This window comes from Pleurodeles waltl, chromosome 10 (assembly GCF_031143425.1).
Source record: "Pleurodeles waltl isolate 20211129_DDA chromosome 10, aPleWal1.hap1.20221129, whole genome shotgun sequence".
In the NCBI taxonomy this organism is placed as follows: Eukaryota; Metazoa; Chordata; class Amphibia; order Caudata; family Salamandridae; genus Pleurodeles; species Pleurodeles waltl.
In genome coordinates, this window is record NC_090449.1 from 9692855 (window position 1) to 9713905 (window position 21051).

The 21051-nt window shown below is 47.2% G+C and overlaps 1 protein-coding gene across 2 annotated transcripts in view; it reads right to left on the minus strand.

The window, feature by feature from the left end:
• The window catches only part of WNK3 (WNK lysine deficient protein kinase 3), a 577357-nt gene that overhangs the window by 72575 nt on the left and 483731 nt on the right, over positions 1-21051 (minus strand). For both annotated transcript variants that reach the window (XM_069209347.1, XM_069209346.1), the window contains exon 21: positions 1306-1517. In XM_069209347.1, the coding sequence (XP_069065448.1) occupies positions 1306-1517 (212 nt within the window). The remainder of the gene's footprint in view (positions 1-1305; positions 1518-21051) is intronic.

Sequence of the window (21051 nt, forward strand, 5' to 3'; positions counted from 1 at the left end):
ATCAAGATGCAGGCCTGTGTTGCATAGCAATCTGTTTGTGGACTGTCCGATCAGTGAAAGCTCTCTCCAAAGCAGCCAGAATGGGTTCCAACAGTGCCTCTTGGAAAGGCGGTAGAGGTTCGGAGACTGTAGAGCTGCACGTTTCCTGACAACATTTTAGATTTGGCTTTACAGGACACATCAATTCTAGTACTTTCATACCACTGTAGTGAACAAAGAGACTTCCTATGAAGTAAGTTCACAGGGGTGCCTTTTTCTGAAGATGTATCCAGGCTAGTAGCGAATTACAGGTCCAAGAGGGCACCAACAGGTGCATCATAAGTAGGCAGGAGGCTATCTGCCTCTGAACGGTAATAATCTTAGTTCAGCATGAAAGTCGAACCCCAAGGGTTCCTCCATGCACGCAAATCGCTGAGCTCTAAGAAGGTGTCGTGCCAGTGGTTCCTCACCAAAGCAGGCCTGAACTTTTCTCTTTGCCCTCAGATAATGTCTAACGACTTCAATGGGGTTCGAAAAAGGTGCTAACAGTAGCTCCGAAGGCAGTGTTGAGGGCATAGGCGTTGTGGCTTGGAAGACACTAGCTCCACTGAAATGAATGCCAAAGCCTATGAAACTGTGTGAATTATCTTCACCAGTGAGGAAGAGCCTGGCGCCTGAAAGGTCATAAGGCCCCAAAATGTCAAGGGAGCACGGCTATTCCTCTAGGAAAAAAGTATTTATCTTTCCTATGGTGCTTTCTATGTTTGTTGTGAGGAAACGGTTACTTGTTGGGGAATTTAACTCAAGCAGAATGCTTCAGCTATCTCTGCAGGCCTTGGCCAAAACTACTTTGGCCACCTGCTTTCTGATAACCTTTAGTTGCACTAATGAACAGAAGACGCAGGCAGAGGAGTTGGGTTTGGCACCAAATCACAGCATGCAGATGCTATGGGGACAAGATAGACAAGGACATCTTTATTAGCATTTTGGATGGGGTTTAAATCCTGAAATCTTTTGATGAGACCTTTGACCTAGTCGCTGTTGAAAGCTGAGAAGTGCTGTCACTGAAGCACCAAGAACTAATTAGTATTGATGAGGTGTGGAAAAAACAGAAACTAATGCCACAGCATCGGTCAGTGCCCTGTATGACATCCTAAGCAGGGAGAGCTGCGGCTGAGGCTGTAGGGTATCACCTCACAGCACTAGAAAGCCCCTGCTGTGGAAAAGGTTTCCATATCCAGTCTGGTGCTTGGAGGAAGGAGTCTGCTTTGTTTCTAATATTCTAGTGTCTGCCAGTGAAGAAGTCAGTGCCTTTGCAGTACATACCCGACTTGACAATACCATTGTCTGTGTGTGTTAGAGACTGTGGTCGGCTGCGCAGCTTGCTTTTCAGAGAACGGGGACGTCGGGGGGATGCAGGCTGAGAGGAGAGGTCTTCTGCCTCTGGCTTACTCTCCCTCATGGATCGAAGGCGGTTATAAAGGTCCTGAAGTTCTCGGTTCTGCTGAGCCTGAAGTGTCACCACCTCCTGGATATGTCTGCGAAGACAAGATTGAGAAACTAGTGAGATAAAGGACACATAAAAATTAATTTTCACTGAAGAAATTACTGTTGTAAGAGTAACACTCTAATGCTCCCTAACACCATTAGCATCTAGCCACCCTACATAGGGCTCCAAAACCTGCCTCCCCCCTGAAAAGCTTTATAAATCCCAGTTTTCAATAATTCTTTATTATTCATCAGAGATGCACAGAAACACTCCTATTATCCACAAATGGTCAAACGTGCACATAATGATGAAAAATACCCTACTCTGAAAAATGAAAATTGATCTTTGAATTATCCCAGTTCCTTCTTTAATAACAAACCTTTTACCTTAACTTGTGTTCACACTCAGCTGCATTCTTGCTGTACCCCAAACCTGAACGACTAGTACTCAATCTATTCAATTCAAAATACTTATCTTTTGTTGATAGCAATAAACAGATATGTTTTCCCAAATCTTTCAAATGTAGAAGGACATGACTGAATGAAGTATGTTGTGTGAGGGATCGAGTTACGTTTTGATAAGTATTTTTCTTGTTGAGCTAAAGCTGTTAGTTCCTGTAGTGGAATGCCTCTTTTTGTATGGTCGCCCCAAGATGTTGGACTGATATTGCTGTTCTTTTAGCTAATAGTACACTGACACCTGCTACCCAGATCCTCAACAGTGTGTGGTTGATTGGCTTATACTCAATTGGCATAAGTTAACTTACCTATAAGTCCCTAGCATATGGTACCATGGGCACCCAAGGCATGTATTGTATAAGGTCACCCCAGGGATTACACCAGTGGATGTGCCACCCTGGGTGTGATACAGATAAAACAAGCCTCAAAGTCCACCATTGCAGACTGGAAGAGTAGTTTTAAACTCCTAGCCTTACCTTGCCACTTAAAGCAATGTCAAAGTCAAGCCTTGCCCTGCAATATGTGTAAGTCTCCCTTACGGCAGGCCTACCAAGCCTTAAAGCAGGATGCAGCATACTTTAGGGGCAGAACACGTGTTTTACAGGTCTGACAGTAAAAACTGGAAACTGTTGGTATAACCGCAGAAAAGACTTGTGTGCCCAATTTGGGAGTACAGAATTACACACTGACCCCTCAGCTGTGCTAACTCCTTAACAGTGCGACCAAAGTTGGCACTTCTAGATACCAAACAACTTGTTTCATTATGTCCAACTTGATACTCCAGTCAGAATTAGTGTAAGTTGTTGCAATGTGCACCTTCAGCAATGTTGCCACTTCGTTGCCTTTAGTCTGCGCTGCCCTTTCTGCCCTCCTCGTTTTAGTGCTGTTTAAATGCTTTACACTTGTTCCTTTGTGTAAGCCTGACAGCTCAGAGCCACAACTACACAGGGATGAGGTAGGCCTGACTTGGCCTAAAGGAGTTAGTAAGTGTATTGCACGGTGAGGTGGCACATCCCCACCATAAATTAGACCCGATTTCCTCACAATTCCTTATTCACCAACGAGGAAGGTTGCTGGATGCCATCCCTTTAAGCCTTGCTTTGACTACAGGGGATTCAGTTGGATGTTTCACCCTTAAAACTAAAGAATAATATTTTAGGATATCTAAAAGATTTGGACATAGTATGTGTGTGTGTATATATATATGTGTATATATATATATATATATATATATATATATATATATATATATATATATATATAGATATATATATATAGATATAGATATATATATATCTATATATATATATATATATCCCTATTGAAGCTAGCTTCTTGTCATCAATAGTTCTTAAGAAAATCAGCCACTCGGTACCACGCACAGCTCCAACCCTTAGAAAGCAGTAACCCTTCTAGCTCACATAATAACTATGTCATTTGCAGAGAAAGGGAAGCTTCTTTATCGAAATCTATGCTAAGAATAAGACACAAATAAAAAGAAAGCACACAAAAGGTCTTTTTAAATGAAGAAACAAAATCTTTTGTATATACAAATTAGCTTTTATTTACAAAAATATACGCAAAAAAGGTTTTTCAATTAAATTAAAAAAAAAAAAAACGTATTTACTATTAACATTATAAATCTCATTATACAGAATAACAATCAGAAAGTCCTTCTACAAGTTATTACATAATCATCGTAGGCATATTTGATTAATTATAAGTCAAAATACATCCAAAATACTCCATATCCAAAGTTCTCTGGAATCAAAAGCTACTTGAAGAGAACACTTGTTTCCCGAAGCCCTGAAATCTCTGACTCCCTATCTGGAGAAGTCGCAGGAAAAGAGTTTGGGTTAATACTCCCAGCGAAAGCCTGACCCACTAGTCTGTACAAAGTAAGAAGGTGTGTCAAAGAAGCGGGGTTGTCTGAAGCAGGTGTGTAGTGGCATGCTTTCCATTTACAGGTAGGCAGTAACAAGGTTTAGCCCAGCTGCCAAAAAGGGCATCAAGTCACGGCTTCGTTGTGGAACAAGGGACAACTTCTGGAAGTTCACGGAAAAACCCATATCTGTAATAGACAGCATCATGGTTTAAGATTACAAATTGTAACTGTATGGAACAGGATTGTCTCCTTCATTACCTACAAGAGCATGCCTATTTGGTTCTGTTTCTATCTCCATTACTCAACTCCCTCTATGGCGGATGCTTTATGGACTTCGCAGATTAGTATTGACTACTATTTGATGGGAGCGGAGGAGCTGTGGCGTCTGCCTGAGCAGGCTTGGGAGGCGGCAGGGCCCTGGTCTGGGCCCGCAGCTGAGCTCTGGGTAGGTTGAGGAGTTCGAGGAGGTGACGGCCATATGGAGCAACCGGAGCAGAGTAGAGCTGAGCCAAGAAGGAACTGAGTCACTGAGGAGAGCAGAGAACAAAGGGCGAGCAAACGGCAGCCAGCAGCAGGTTGCGGCTTCGGCCGGAGGAGTTGGGCCATCAAGGTGTCCAGCATTTAGAGGACTGCGGTGGCAGCCCAGAGCGTTCCGACACCTTTATTGGTACACCTGGTCCTGCCCCATCCACATTCTACACCCCGCAGGCGCAGGAGAACGGGGGCTGCATGGGGGAGACGCACCCCACTAGCTGTAATCTACTGCGACCAAACATACAGGTGAGAGGGCTAGCAGCATGTTAGACGATCTCAGCAGGCCCCGCATACCTGTACTTGATATGCAGCAACACCAGCGACAACCAGCAAGTCCTGCCATTGAAGGCTACCAGCTAAACCCTGGGAGCAACTTGCGTGCTAGATTTTCATCAGCAGTGTCTCAGATGCCAGCCTTGTTAGGTGCTCTCATAGCACACGTCCTCAGGCTTGGTTGCCCTTACGGGATGAGGAAGTGCAAGGCCCAAGGTAGCCCTGTGGCGGAAGCCGGCCAACGAAGATTCTGAAGCCATCACACAAACCCTTTAGGAGACTTCAAACTGTGTTGCCACTGAAACTGATACACTAATAGAAGAGGTAGAAACTATACTGAAAGGGAATGAGAAGGGAGTGCAGAAGAGTCCTAGGAGTGGTTCACGGTCATCCTTTTTTTAAACCAAAATCATCCGAAAAGGGACCTATGGTCTGCAACATGGATGCTACCATTGCTAGCGGTAAGAGGGCATTGCATGAGCCAGACTGTTGGGATTACGCGCACTCTCGAGCGTGAGCTAATAGGTTTAGAGAAAACTATCCACGAAGAAGAAAAGAAAGAGAGAAGAACTGCCTTAGAATGCGATAGACTCAGAGAAGCAAAGGATTTGCACGCTAAGACTGAGGAACAGTTAGGATGCCACAACACACAAAGGTACCTAACCTCAATACAAGCGGAGGAGGGCAGATCGGGGAGGATACTAGCATGGTTGGTGAGACCTGGTGGAGAGGGGATGATTATAGTGAGCGTTAAAGATGAAAGGGGACTACATAAACATACCAAGTGAGGTCAATGGAGCCTTTAGGGAGTACTACACCTACCTGTACAGAAAACCAGAGAACCTGGAAATAGAAAGGTTCAGTGATTACCTGGGGGCATTACCATTGACCACTCTGACAGAACAGGATGGGGATAATCTAGTGGGTCCAGTGACATTAGAAGAGGTAAAAGAGGCCATAGAACAGCTGGCGGCCGGGAAGACCCTGGGTACGGATGGTCTCCCTATGGACTTCTACAAGAAGTATTCTGCACTGCTGGCTCCCAGGCTAGTTGAAACATATGCGGAGGCTCTCCAACGGGGTTCATTGCCGGGGACACAGAGAAGCATTAGTGGTCCCCCTGCCCAAACAGAACACTGGTGAGCTCTCACTGACAGACTTTCGACCGCTGTCAATGTTAAACTGTGACTTTAAATTTTGAGTAAACTATTGGCCAACAGACTCCTCAGCCACATTCCCAATTTAATACATGAAGATCAAATGGATTTATCCCAGCGTGAAGCACCTCCCTAAATTTGAGGCGCCTGTTTAATCTTTTACATATGCCGCAAGCTGCAAAGCCAGATGGGTCGACACTGTTGGCAATAGTTTTTGAAAAAGCCTTTGACTCGATACGATGGGATTTCCTGCGCTCCGTGATGCTCCAGATGGGGATGGGTGAGGGCTGGGTGCGTCGGGTGGATCTGCTATACACAAATCCTCTGGCACAAGTGAGAAGGGGTAAAATAATTTACACAGGGGGACTAGACAAGGATGCCCATTATCCCGTTTGTTGTTTGCCCTGGCATTCGAACCACTAGTGGCACGGTTCCGGATAGAGGGAAGGGGGCACGGAGTGGAGTGGGGACAAACTGAACACATCATCTCACTCTACACGGACGATGTATTAATTTATCTGAGAGATGGCCAGACTGGTTTACCAAGGGCATTGAAAATATTAGATGATTTTGGAGCTGTCTCTGGACTCCGTCTGAACCGTGGTAAGACCTTTGTCTTTCCTATGGTAGAGGGCAGTGAGCGACCCTCCTCTTTCCCCGGGGATGTGGTGTGGGCTCCACGCACCTTTAAGTACCTCGGAGTACAGGTGTTTCACGACGATTCAAAAGACCTCTGCGAGGGTAATTTGGGCAAGGCGTTGCGCTCGCTCCGCTCCTCGGTGAGATTCTGGAGATCACTCAGACTAAACATATCAGCTAGGGTGTCCCTTTCTAAAATGATCATGCTCCCACGCCTTCTCTACTATTTTGCAAACCTCCCGGTGCTCGTGCCTTCGACATGGTTTCACAAACTAAATACACTTCTCAGGGATCTGGCGTGGGATGGAGGCCGGAAGCGCACATCCCTATTGGCCCTGACTAGGCCAGTACTCATGGGGGGTCTGGGAGTACCGGACTTTGAACTGTACTACCTGGCCTGCAACTCCAGTGGACAGCAGGATGACTAAGGGGAAGAGGCCAACTGGACAGATGCATAGACACTGGAGTGCAGGATATAGGCAAGATACTAGCACACGTGATTGCTCGAGGTGAAGCACGGGGGGAGGAAAGTGCCCTAATGAAGGTTGCGGCAACCTGCTGGAAACGCTGCTCGAGACGAGTAGGGGTGGGAGTAGCTTATTCACCAGCCCTTCCGTTAACAGTACTGGTGCAAACCTCCCCAGATAAAACATTAATTGGCCAAGGGCTGGGAGTCTGGGCGCGGGCCGGGATACAGACAGTTGGAGATTTCTTCCAGGACGGGATAATGAGGACTTTTACAGACATGACTGATAAAAATAATGTCCTGGGCGGGAGGTTTCTGTTGTATCAATACCTAACACACCGCATAAAATCACTCTGGGACACTGTCAACGCGGAACCCGAGGTTCATAAGATCCTTCATTACCTCCTAACACAGGGTGATGAATCCCACTTGGTAGCTAAATTATATAAGGCCCAAATAGAATGCTCCATGATGCCGTTACAGGCGTTAAGAGAACGTTGGGAAAAAACACTAGAGGAAGACTTAACGGACTAGGACTGGAAGAGAGCACTGTCCTACCCCAAGATGGTATCACGAAACACACGACTACGCTACATCCAATACAACTACCTACACAGGACTTACCTTACCCCACATAGACTAAATATAATTTATGGAGGCGAAACTAGAGCATGCCCCAGGTGTGGGGAACTAGATGCGGACCTGGCCCATATGCTGTGGTGGTGCTCTGAGATCCGACATGCCTGGGGAGAGGTACTAGACAAGCCGGGATCGCTGCTGGAAAGGGAACTGGATCAATCCCCAGCGGCATGTCTGATGGGACTGTATGCCGGAGCAGAGGCTGGATCGGTATAAACAAGATTCTTAGACCTGGCTCTGGTACTATTTAGGAGACAAATTGCCATTAGATGGAAATCTTCTGAAAGACCCCCTCTGGAGGTCTGGAGAAGAGATGTCTCGAGGTGGGCGAGATCTGAACTTCAGGCACAGAGGCGAGAGGAGATGAAGGGGCTACGCCTGAAACCCATTGCTCCTGACTGGGAGGAAATCTTAGATAAATGGGAGCGGGAAATTCAGGAAAGCGGAACCAATGGAGAGACGACGGACCCACCTCCTTAGAATAGAAATCAGAAGCAAGGAGCACACAGTGGCAAGCTGGGTAGATAGGGGAAGGGAAGACAGGTCTAGTAGCAACATAGTAGGCACAAGAAGAAAGAGTCTGACTGCACCACAGCATAATGGACCTGGTGGAGGAGTGAGTATAATGGTATCAGCACATTGCATCCACATGTAGAGACCTTCCCCCCTACATTACTAGATTCAGTAATCAAGGATTAACTCAGAACTGAATAAACTAATGTCAATGGACCCCCCCCCCAACCCAACGCAGCACCGTACTAGCACTGCATACCACCATCGTGTACATAGTTCTGAATGGAATCAGACAGGCAACTTCTACATAAAGGACTATGAAAAATCACTGCCTATATGCATGAGAAGTATCTCAACCACGAATGATTTGTTACTAAGAACTAGTCTGATATTGATGCATAACCCAAAATGTAAAAATGTACAACGAAGCAATAAGTGTGAACATAGAAACAAGTAATGTAAACGGTACTGAAATTATGTCTGTTTGTAAGTAAAATGTTAATAAAAAAATATATATTACAAAAAAAAAAAAAGAAAATGGATGCTACCATTGCCCCCTCCCAATAATAGGGAAACAAGACTATGTCAACGCTGAGGCCAGGGGATCGAGTCCTCTTCAGGAAACTGGTGCAAGTGCACAGATCAGAAATAAACACAATTGTGTACCCTGCTCTAATCGCTTTTCCTTGTTAGAAAATTAGGACCCCCCCCCCCCCTTAGCAATCGGCAACATGTAAATTTGGAAACAACTAGCCCCCAGGGTATAAACTTTAGCTCTCAGAATGCGGTAATAAATCTTATTATTTGGTCTGAAAAATTTGGTCAATTAACTCAAATCAATGCTGACAGAGGTGCACTCCCTACTACAGTAAAGGAAGGGGATGTAAAGAGGCACCTCAAAAAATCTCAAACCAAGTTATGTGCAGCTCTATTAAGTCAACCAGTTTACAGTGCTAGCACCTCACAGGCATTCGATGGGGAAAGAGGACCCTTGGAAGGAAGCAAAATAGGGATAAGGGAAAATAGACGCAGTCGCACCATCACCCAAATCTGCCCCCAAGAAGCAGTAGCAAATCCCATGGAAGGGCAGTCTCTTATTAACAACCACAATACTGGTCATTTAACATACATGTGCAAGGTCCCTAAATTACCACAGAACGCACAGGAGGCTAGCATGTCTCTAAAAAACTAAAGTCATCCACTGGCTAAGACACATGAGACAGTGCTGTTCCATCATACAGTCAAATGACACTGAGGGGAGGCGGAGCAATGGGACATCATTGAAATACAATTGACCAGTCCTGATCTAGTGAAGAACAAGTTACTTACCTTCGGTAACGAAGTATCTGGTAGAGACTCTATCTAGCTGCAGATTCCTTACCTTAGAATTCCCTGGCGTCAGCTTCGAATCCGGAGTTTTTTGTGAGCAGTACCCTGCGCACATGCCGTTGGACGGCGTCGTTCGGATCCGTGTGCATCAACCAGCTCCGCGTGCGTCGTTGGAGTCGTCTGTGACGTCACGGTTGTCTATATAGACGCCGTCTCGGCGCGCGTACGTCAGTTCTTTTCCACAACTTCCCGCGCCAGGAGCACAGAGTCATGGAAGAACCAACTAATACACTTTTAACCTCTTTGACTGTTTGGAGAAAAACACTATCATGCCTGTAAGAAAGGCAAAAGTTGCCAAAATGAAACATATATATATATATATATATATATACACACACACACACACACACACATATATATATATATATATACATGCCATCGAACATATATATATACCTATGCATATGAGAAAAAAGGGAGGCTTCGGCGGGTGTAAGGAATCTGCAGCTAGATAGAGTCTCTACCAGATACTTCGTTACCGAAGGTAAGTAACTTGTTCATCTGATAGAGACTGCTAGCTGCAGCTTCCTTACCTTAGAATAGATACCCAAGCTATAACCCATGGTGGTGGGTCTGAAGGAGATTTTTTTTTTTATATAAGGAAGTCCTGCAAGACAGAACAGGCAAAATGCCCCTCCTCACCTGGCTATCCAGGCAGTAGTGCTTCTCAAACGTGTGTAAAGAAGCCCACGTTGCTGCCTGACATATGTCCACCACCGGTACGCCACGTGCTAACGCAGTGGTAGCAGCTTTCCCCCTAGTGGAATGAGCTCTCAAGCCCTCAGGAGGCTGCTTCTTCGCCAAAGCGTAGCATTTTTTTATACAGAGCGCGAAATGGATTGTTTCTGTACTGCCCGACCCTTCTTTACACCAACGCACCCCACAAAGAGTTGGTCGTCCACCCAGAACTCTTTAGTGCGGTCAAGGTAGAACGATAATGCTCTTTTTGGGTCCAGTCGATGGAGATTCTCCTCTTCCTTAGAGGGATGCGGTGGTGCAAAGAAGGTGGGCAGGGTGATACTTTGACCCAGATGGAAAGGGGTCACCACCTTGGGGAGAACAGAGGCACGAGTTCTTAACATCACCTTGTCAGGATATATCATTAGATAAGGAGGTTTAGAAGATAAAGCCTGCAGCTCACTCACTCTCCTGGCAGATGTAATTGCCACCAAAAAGGCTGTCTTAATAGTGAGCAGCCGGAGAGGACAGTTATGCAAGGGCTCGAAAGAAGCACACATAAGGAAGGTAAGAACCAGATTAAGATCCCACTGGGGCATAACGAAAGCCCTTGAGAGTCCCCAAGGAGGAACCCTGCTGGGCGAGAGACAAAATAAACAAAAGGATGTTAGACAGAGAAGAAGAAAGACCTCTCTGACCAATAAGAAACAAAACGTTTCCAACGGCAGGCGTAGATCGACTTATTAGAGGGACACCTGGCTGCCAGAATGACATCACAGACTTCGGGAGGGAGGTCATAAACCATCAACTGTCACCGCTCAATCTCCACGCATGAAGGTGCAGAGTTGACCGGTTCGGGTGGAGAACCTTCCCCTGCTGCTGCGACAGAAGATCCTCCCGAAGAGGCAGCCTGATTGGAGGACCGATGCTCATATTGAGAAGCTCTGGATACCAAACTCTCCGTGCCCAATCCGGAGCCACAAGGATTACTTGGGCCCGGTCGTTCTTGATTTTCTTGAGAACTCTGGGCAGAAGTGGTATAGGCGGAAAAGCGTACAGGAGGCCTGAACTCCACTTGCGACGAAAAGCGTCACCTAGCGGTAGCCCCCTTGGAAACCAATGAAATCGCTCTGCCCAGCGAGTCGGTCATATCCAAGCCACACCGGATTGTAAACTTGGCTGCATCTCTCCCATCCTTTACAGCCTGGGTGAGAGTGTCCTGTACGCCCTCAGGGACCTGGGGCAGCACTTGTGCCACCGTATCCCATAAAGTATGGGAATAACGGCCCAATAGGCAAGAGGTGTTTACAGACCTCAATGCCAGGCTGGAGGAAGAAAACTTCTTCCCAAGCTGATCAGCCTCTTGGATTCCCTATACGGGGGAGCGGAAGGGAAGGCACCACGTGAAGTAGAGGCTTGGACAACCAAGCTCTCAGGAGTGGGGTGTTGTGTCAGAAAAGTAGTCTCGCTGGGAGCGGGTCTATGGCGGCGGCCGACCGTCCTATTCACAGGAGCCCCTGTGCTGGGTTTGGACCACGTACCCAGAAGGATGTCTGTAAGAGCCTCATTGAAGGGCAACAACGGTTCCGATGTTGACACCCCCGGCTGAAGCACTTGTGTCAGGATATTTGTCCTGACTGGCACCGTAGGCAAATCTAGGTCCATGACCTCAGCTGCCCTACGCACCACCATAGTGAAAGAAGCCCCCTCCTCCGTAGCCACATTAGGAGGAGAGAGCATATCAGTATCTGGAGATGTGTCCAGTCCACTGGCCTCCCCTAGATCCACATACCAGTCCTGCTGCAATCCTGATTCTAAAGAGTCCTCAGACCCCTCCCATTCCTCTCCTGCGTCTGGCTGTTCCAAATAATGCTCAGAGAATGATCTGGGCCGAATCGGCTCCGTCGACGTCGTAGGACGTCACTCCGGATCATCCGGAATAAGGATGGGGCTGCCACCGGTGGAGGAATCGTCGACGTCGGACCCGGCGCCGAAGGAGGTCGACTGTAAGAAACTGGCGCCGGTCCAGATCCGTTATCGGATCCTGAGGTCCCCAACGGCGCCGAAGCCGCCGGTGTCGAATCCGAAGGGGCCCCTGCTGACCCAGCGGGGCCCGAAGACCCACCCGAGGGTACAGCCCACTCAAAGACGAGACGCATGGCCTCGTAAAATTCTTTAATTTGAGCAGGGGTCGATCCGGTCCCCGGAAAGGGGGGAAGACGCGGAGTCGACCCTGGCGACAGCTCCGCAGAACCGAACTCGGAACGTCGACGTTCCCTAGACACCTCGGTCGACGGGCGTGGCGAAGACGAAGTCTGCTTGGACTTCTTCTTCTTGTGCCTATTACCTTCCGATGACCTCGAATGCGAGGAAGAGGACTTGGGGCTCCGGTAGCGGTGCCGCGACCTCCTCCTACTGCGAGACCGTGACCTCCGCGGAGTCGCGACCGAAGACGAATGTCGGGCCGCAAGAAGCTTAAGAGATCTCTCCCTCAAGGCCTTCGGCGCCATGGCCCGATAATCGGAGCACGAGGTGGAATCGTGGTCCTTGTCCAAGCACCAAAGACAAAAACTGTGCGGATCCGTCACCGACATGGTGCGATGACACGCACCACACGGCTTGAATCCTGTCTTTCTCGAAGACATGACTCCAAACAGTAAAAAAAAAAAACTTCGACAAACTGTCGAAGCAGGGTAGCTCTTTCCAAAACTGCGCTTAACCGGCGCGGAAGGAAAATAACTGACGTACGCGAACCGAGACGGCGTCTATATAGACAACCGTGACGTCATAGGCGACTCCAACGACGCACGCGGAGCTGGTCGACGCACGCGGATCCGAACGATGCCGTCCGACGGCGAGCGCGCAGGGTACTGCTCACAAAAAACTCCGGATTCGAAGCGGACGCCAGGGAATTCTAAGGTAAGGAAGCTGCAGCTAGAAGTTTCTATCAGATGGGCCTGATATCTAAGGAAGCTCAATACCCATTGCCCCATGGATCAAATATTGTTTTTAAAAATCATTGGCCTGAGCAACATATCCCACCCTCCAGGGCTCTTGCCACGGGCAACAGGAAAATGTCACTATCCTTAGGGCCCATACTACGGAACATATTAAGAGGGAGCACAAGGATTTTATCAGGAGTCAGTGTCTGAAAATGTGTGTGAAGCTTATCTATCAGACGATGACTGACTATGGGAAGCGGTTCCCCAGGGACACAAACACATTGACCCAGGGTCCAAATCCACAAATAGCAATCAAAGGGCCCCAGAGGTGAAAAGACCAAGCGTGCTACAGTGTATTGGGGTTGCTAATAAGAATGGTGACACTAGGCGTTTGAATTTAATACCCAATGTAAAGGACTTATGTAATACTCCTGCAGAAAATGGTTTTATTTATCCTGCTATATTTGTATGGAATGTAGCCAGCATACAAAATAAGGCTAATGACATGGAGTGGGGCTTGTTCATTGATAATTTGCATGTTTATTTCAGGAAACATGGGCCACCTCAAATGTGCACAGGCAAGGTCCTGTGGGGAGGGCAAAGACAAGCGCTAGGGCATTCCAGATCATGGACTTAATGTTGACACATGGTCTGTGGCCAAGAAATGGGTGGTTTCCCTCTGATAGTCCGGCTAAACCAACGTTTTTTTCGAGGAAATTACAGTAGCTTTATTGATTATGTGCTGATATATTTAAGAATATAGCACAAGATCACGGATCTTAGGGTGCGAAATCAACAAAACAGTGATCATTCACCCATAATAGTAAACTGGGATAGACTGTCTTCCAGTCAGGGGGGAAACTCATGCCAGCAAGATGCCATACTCTCTCTAGTGGGGCCGAGCAATCAGTGTGCCATAAAATGGGACACTTTTAGGAATTCTGGTGTCCTAGTTGCCAGGACGCATGATTTAGATTCTAGCCAATTGCTGGAATTTACACCTAATGTCCATGCTCCAGAACAGATCATGGCAAAGCATGATAAGTTGTTTTCCTCCCTGAAGGTATTATTTGTCAGGATTGATAAAGGAAGAAGCCAGTTGAAATTGGGTAAAGTAAATAAATGGTTTGATAATAGAAGCATAAAAAGCTAAGACCAGACTCTTGGAAGCGATAAGAAAGAGGGGTAAATCTATGATAGCCTGGCTAGGTGCGCTTATGCAGATGCCATTAAAACTATTAAGGCACAGTGGGAAGAGGACACATGGAATGAACTATTAGCAGCAAAAGAAAACAACGCTTAACGATTCTGGTCCTTGGTTTCTCAAAATGGGCGTAATGAGAACCCCACACCTGAGTGCAAAATTTCCGCTAAAGACTGGACTGTCTATTTTGCTGAACTATATAGACAAGAGCCTTTACAGTCAACAGGCCTGGAGAACTTAAATGAGTGGACTGACAAAGGGGAAGGATCGATCACCCCTCTCACTTCAAGGGAAAATGAGGTAGCCATCAGGGCGCAGAAACTGTGGAAAGTGCCTGGGTTATATAGGATACCGGCTGATTTGTTTAGACCTGATTTGAAGCTCTGGTGCCCTTATATAAATTGTGTGTCAAATGCGGTTCTGGCAGAAAGCCACTTCCCCCACTCCTAGAAAGGTGCCATTATTGTACCTATCTATAACAAGCATTTGCAACTGGACTTTTCTTGCCCCATAAATTAAACATGAGACACATATGGGTGATTTGTTGCAGCAAATTCATACGATGTATTACTGAGGAGCAAGTGGTTCGTTCTGACGCAGACAGTGAGCAGAACTGGAAGCCATTGCGGACTACAAAAAGCATTTTTAAGCTGATTACAGATTTCAGGGGACAACAATTCAACAGGGAATCCAAAAAAAGATTTCAGAGAAGTTGATCAATGATTTCTGTTGTTACTGTAAAGACCTCTGAGTATGAGCCATGCTGCAATATCCCATGCAAACAGTGATTCAACAGGGTCGATCATCTAAATATTTGTGTGTTTTTCAAGCATATAAATGAGGTAGCTGCAGTGCTCATGCTTAAATGGGTGTTTTATGTTCACTGTAAAGCTCTCCAACAGTACAGATGTTAATTATCAATAGGAAGGCAGACAAAGAAAAAAGATTCAAACATATCTTGGTATAAGAATTGCACAGTAACACCACAATAACTCACTTACACTAGGATAGGACTGTTTGCATGTAGGAGCGTTTTCATGGCAGCCATTTTAACATCAAGAGACCATGTAGTTACATGTTTCAAACCACAGAGCACAGGCAAGCTAGACAAGGACAGTGTTTGTATGTTAAGAGAACGAAAAGTTTTGCAAGCATTTTTGACTCGCATTTCAACAAAGCTCTAATGAAGTTAGTGTAGGAGGCTGGCCTGGTTTGTAGTGGGTACCAAGGGGTACTTACACTCTGTACCATGACCAGTTATCCCTTATTAGTGTAGAAGAGGTGTTTCTAGCAGCTTAGGCTGATAGAAGGTAGCTATGGAGAGCAGCTTAGGCTGAACTAGGAGACATGCAAAGCTCTTACTATACCACTGGTGTCATATGCACAATATCATAAGAAAACACAATACACAGATATACTAAAAATAAAGGTACTTTATTTTTATGACAATATGCCAAAAGTATGTCAGTGAGTACCCTCAGTATGAGGATAGCAAATATACACAAGATATATGTACACAATACCAAAAATATGCAGTAATAGCAAAAGGAAGTAATGCAAGCAATGTACAGTCACAATAGATTGCAATGAGAGCACATAGGTATAGGGGCAACACAAACCATATACTCCAAAAGTGGAATGCGAACCACGAATGGACCCCAAACCTATGTGAGCTTGTAGAGGGTCACTGGGACTGTAAGAAAACAGTGAGGGTTAGAAAAATAGCCCACCCCAAGACCCTGAAAAGTAGGTGTAAAGTGCACCTATATTCTCCAGAGAGCACAGTAGTCGTGATAGGGGAATTCTGCAAGGAAGACCAACACCAGCAATGCAACAAAGGTGGATTTCCGGACGAGAGTACCTGTGGAACAAGGGGACCAAGTCCAAGAGTCGCGACAAAGTCGAGATTGGGCAGATGCCCAGGAAATGCCAGCTGAGGATGCAAAGAAGCTGCCACCGGATGGCAGAAGCTGTGGATTCTGCAAGAACGAAGAGGACTAGGAACTTCCCCTTTGGAGGATGGATGTCCCACGTCGTGAAGAAGCTTGCAGAGGTGTTCGCACGCAGAAAGACCACAAACAAGCCTTGCTAGCTGCAAGGGTCGCGGTTAGGGTTTTTGGATGCTGCTGTGGCCCAGGAGAGACTAGGATGTCGCCAATTGCGTGAGGAGACAGAGGGGGCGCCCAGCAAGATAGGGAGCCCTCACAGAAGCAGGCAGCACCCGCAGAAGTGCCGGAACAGGCACTACGAAGAAGAGTGAACCGGAGCTCACCCGAAGTCACAAAAGGAGATCCCACGACGCCAGAGGACAACTCAGGAGGTTGTGCACTGCAGGTTAGAGTGTCGGGGACCCAGGCTTGGCTGTGCACAAAAGAAATCCTGGAAGAGTGCACAGGAGCCGGAGCAGCTGCAAATCACGCGGTACCCAGCAATGCAGTCTAGCGTGGGGAGGCAAGGACTTACCTCCACGAAACTTGGACTGAAGAGTCACTGGACTGTGGGAGTCACTTGGACAGAGTTGCTGAGTTCCAGGGACCACGCTCGTCGTGCTGAGAGGGGACCCAGAGGACCGGTGATACAGTTCTTTTGGTGCCTGCGGTTGCAGGGGTAGGATTCCGTCGTCCCACAGGAGATTTCTTCGGAGCTTCTAGTGCAGAGAGGAGGCAGACTACCCCCATAGCATCACCGCACCGACCCCCACAGACCACGCCCACAACCTAGGCTTCATCTTGGACACTCTTCTCACCATGACCAAGCAAGTCAACGCCGTGTCCTCCGCCTGCTTCCTCACCCTCCGCATGTTCCGCAAGACCTTCCGCTGGATCCCCGCCGACACCAGAAAAACCGTGACCCACGCCCTCGTCACGAGCCGCCTGGACTACGGCAACACCCTCTACGCCGGGACCACAGCCAAACTCCAAAATCGCCTGCAACGCATTCAAAACGCCTCAGCCCGCCTCATCCTCAACGTACCCCGCAGCAGCCACATCTCCGCACACCTGAGACACCTGCATTGGCTCCCAGTCAGCAAAAGGATCACCTTCCGACTTCTCTCCCACGCACACAAAGCCCTCCACGACAAGGGACCGGAATACCTCAACAGACGCCTCAGCTTCTACGTCCCCACCCGCCTCCTCCGCTCCTCTGGCCTCGCACTCGCTGCTGTCCCTCGCATCCGCCGCTCCACGGCGGGTGGGAGATCTTTCTCCTTCCTGGTGGCCAAGACCTGGAACTCCCTCCCCACCAGCCTCAGGACCACCCAGGACCACTCCGCTTTCCGGAGACTCCTAAAGACCTGGCTGTTCGAGCAGCGATAACCCCCCCTTTTTCCCCTAGCGCCTTGAGACCCGCACGGGTGAGTAGCGCGCTTTATAAATGTTAATGATTTGAAAACAGTCGAGAAGGCGGCAGGATCAGCGATACAAGGTTGCAGTAGTCTTTGCAACTTTGTTGCGGTTTTGCAGGCGTCCTGAGCAGTCAGCGGTCGATTCCTTGGCAGAAGGTGAAGAGAGAGATCAGAGACCCTAAATAGCCAGAAAAGGAGGTTTGGCTACCTAGGAAGGAGGATAGGCTAGCAACACAGGTAAGAGCCTATCAGAAGGGGTCTCTGACGTCACCTGCTGGCACTGGCCACTCAGAGCAGTCCAGTGTGCCAGCAGCACCTCTGTTTCCAAGATGGCAGAGGTCTGGAGCACACTGGAGGAGCTCTGGGCACCTCCCAGGGGAGGTGCAGGTCAGGGGAGTGGTCACTCCCCTTTCCTTTGTCCAGTTTCGCACCAGAGCAGGGCTGGGGGATCCCTGAACTGGTGTAGACTGGCTTATGCAGAGATGGGCACCATCTGTGCCCATCAAAGCATTTCCAGAGGCTGGGGGACGCTACTCCTCCCCAGCCCCGACACCTTTTTCCAAAGGGAGAGGGTGTAACACCCTCTCTGAGGAAGTCCTTTGTTCTGCCTTCCTGGGCCAAGTCTGGCTGGACCCCAGGAGGGCAGAAACCTGTCTGAGGGGTTGGCAGCAGCGAAACCCCGGGAAAGGCAGTTTGGCAGTACCCGGGTCTGTGCTAGAGACTCGGGGGATCATGGAATTGTCTCCCCAATGCCAGAATGGCATTGGGGTGACAATTCCATGATCTTAGACATGTTACATGGCCATGTTCGGAGTTACCATTGTGACGCTATACATAGGTAGTGACCTATGTATAGTGCACGCGTGTAATGGTGTCCCCGCCCTCACAAAGTCAGGGGAATTTGCCCTGAACGATGTGGGGGCACCTTGGCTAGTGCCAGGGTGCCCACACACTAAGTAACTTAGCACCCAACCTTTACCAGGTGAAGGTTAGACATATAGGTGACTTATAAGTTACTTAAGTGCAGTGGTAAATGGCTGTGAAATAACGTGGACGTTATTTCACTCAGGCTGCAGTGGCAGGCCTGTGTAAGAATTGTCAGAGCTCCCTATGGGTGGCAAAATAAATGCTGCTGCCCATAGGGATCTCCTGGAACCCCAATACCCTGGGTACCTCAGTACCATATACTAGGGAATTATAAGGGTGTTCCAGTATGCCAATGTGAATTGGTGAAATTGGTCACTAGCCTGTTAGTGACAATTTGGAAAGCAAAGAGAGAGCATAACCACTGAGGTTCTGGTTAGCAGAGCCTCAGTGAGACAGTTAGTCATCACACAGGGAACACATACAGGGCACACTTATGAGCACTGGGGCCCTGGCTGGCAGGGTCCCAGTGACACATACAACTAAAACAACATATATACAGTGAAATATGGGGGTAACATGCCAGGCAAGATGGTACTTTCCTACAGTTAGCACAGCAGCCTTAGAAGGTTTATGGCCCTAATAAAGGAGATAAGCAATGCCCTGTGTGTGATGTCATGAGTGCTGACAGTGAGGGGCCCTGGAGAGAGAGAGAGACTATGCGATGCGAGGGCATGTGGTGTTTGTTTAGTAAAATAAGCTTATTTTAGGAGCCAGGTAAACGAGGACAGAACTGGAATAAAGGCAGCACAAATGTCAGCGACATGGGAGGAGGTGGGAGTAATAGGATGCTGCAATAAAACGCAGGCAGCTACCAGCCTAAGACATGCACAGTGAAAAGGGACCAACAAAGAAATGTACAAAAATAGTCCATCACAGCAACAGATAAAGAAACCAAAGTGGAACCATACAGTAGTTGGTCACTGCTTTGAAACAGAAAAAGGAGGGAGAAAATGGAAGAACTGACCACTAGCGAGCAAGAATTTTTAAAGGACACTGCAACCAACAAATAAAATCACTTTAACCCACAGTATAAGTATACACCAGATTGAAAGCTTACGCTCAACCAAAAAAGGGAGGCAAGTCAGTCCCGGGAACTATAGACCCATTAGTTTCATAGACAATCTCCAGAAAATATTTTCTCATCAAATATTGGCCAGGGTTTGGGACTGGTTACGGAGAAAGACACTCTAAGCCACTTACAAGCAGGCTTTAGGCAGAAGACAAGTACAGTGGGACCAGATCTTCCAGTTCCTCACAAAGTGGAAAACGGTTGACCTGAATGCTGGGAGACTGTTTGTAGCCTTCGTAGATTTCAAGTCTGCCTTCGACTTAGTCCCCCAATACAAATTATGGGAGATACTTTCTAGAATTGGTGTCCCCGGGACTTTAAGTCTGATCCAAGAATTGTACTCAGGGAATTTTGCCCGAATAAGATGGGGCATGGACGGGGAACTATCAGATGAGATAACCATCCAGAAAGGCGTCAGGCAAGGTTGTGTGTGGGCCCTCACACTCTCCTATACATTAATGCCTGTATTCCTTATTTGTTTGATTGTGTAAACAATGCCCCAAAAATAGGTGGGTACAACACACCTTGTCTGTTTTGGGCAATAATACCTTATTACCATCACAAACACGACCGGATTGTCTAAGCTCTTGGAGAAATTTTTGGGGTTCGGCAGAGTCCATGGTTTACAAGTAAATGGTACCAAAAATAAATACATGGTCTTTGGAGACCGTAAGCACAGAGTGAAGAAAACTATAATGTTAGATGGTGAGGCTCTTGAAAGAGTCCCAGAATTTGATTATCTGGGAATTAGATTACATGACACTAAACGGTCAGGTCAATTGTTAAGGTTCACCATGTCCTTATGACAAAAAGTAGGGGGAGTCTTAAGGTTTGTCGGATGAACATCTAGTTTTTCCATTACACCAGCGATAGAGAGATATAAAAGTCAAGCCAGAGGGGGAGCTCTGTATGGAGCAGAGTTGTGAGGTTACGGCAAACTGGATGATATGGAAAAAGTAGAAAATAATTTACTAAAAGCTTTATTATAGATCCTGCAGAACTCACCAATTCTCCCTATTCGTCTGGATTTGAGTTTGTTATCTATTGCAGATATTGCTGCTCTTCGACTGCTGCAGTACTGAATCAGGGTTTGGTCCACAAAAAAATTAGAACCCTATAAGGTATGGTTTAAATAGCTGTTGGAAGGTCCGTATCTTGAGAAAATTGTGTGGTGTTGCTATGTAAAGGACAGTTTCACCAAATGAGGTATGGGCTCCTATTGGTCAGACCCCTTACACCTTCCCAAAAATGCTTTGCAGCGCCTTAAGGATGCACATTGGGCTAGTGTTCAAATGGATAAATTAGCATCTCTCTCACTGAGTAGTTTGACAGACAGTTTTCTATCAATTAAGTGTTTTTATGAATTAGAACACTATTTTGATTATACAACCTTCAGCACGTGCACTTTACATTAAATTTAGAATCGGATCCTTACCTCTGCATGATTTTACTACCAGATGGAAA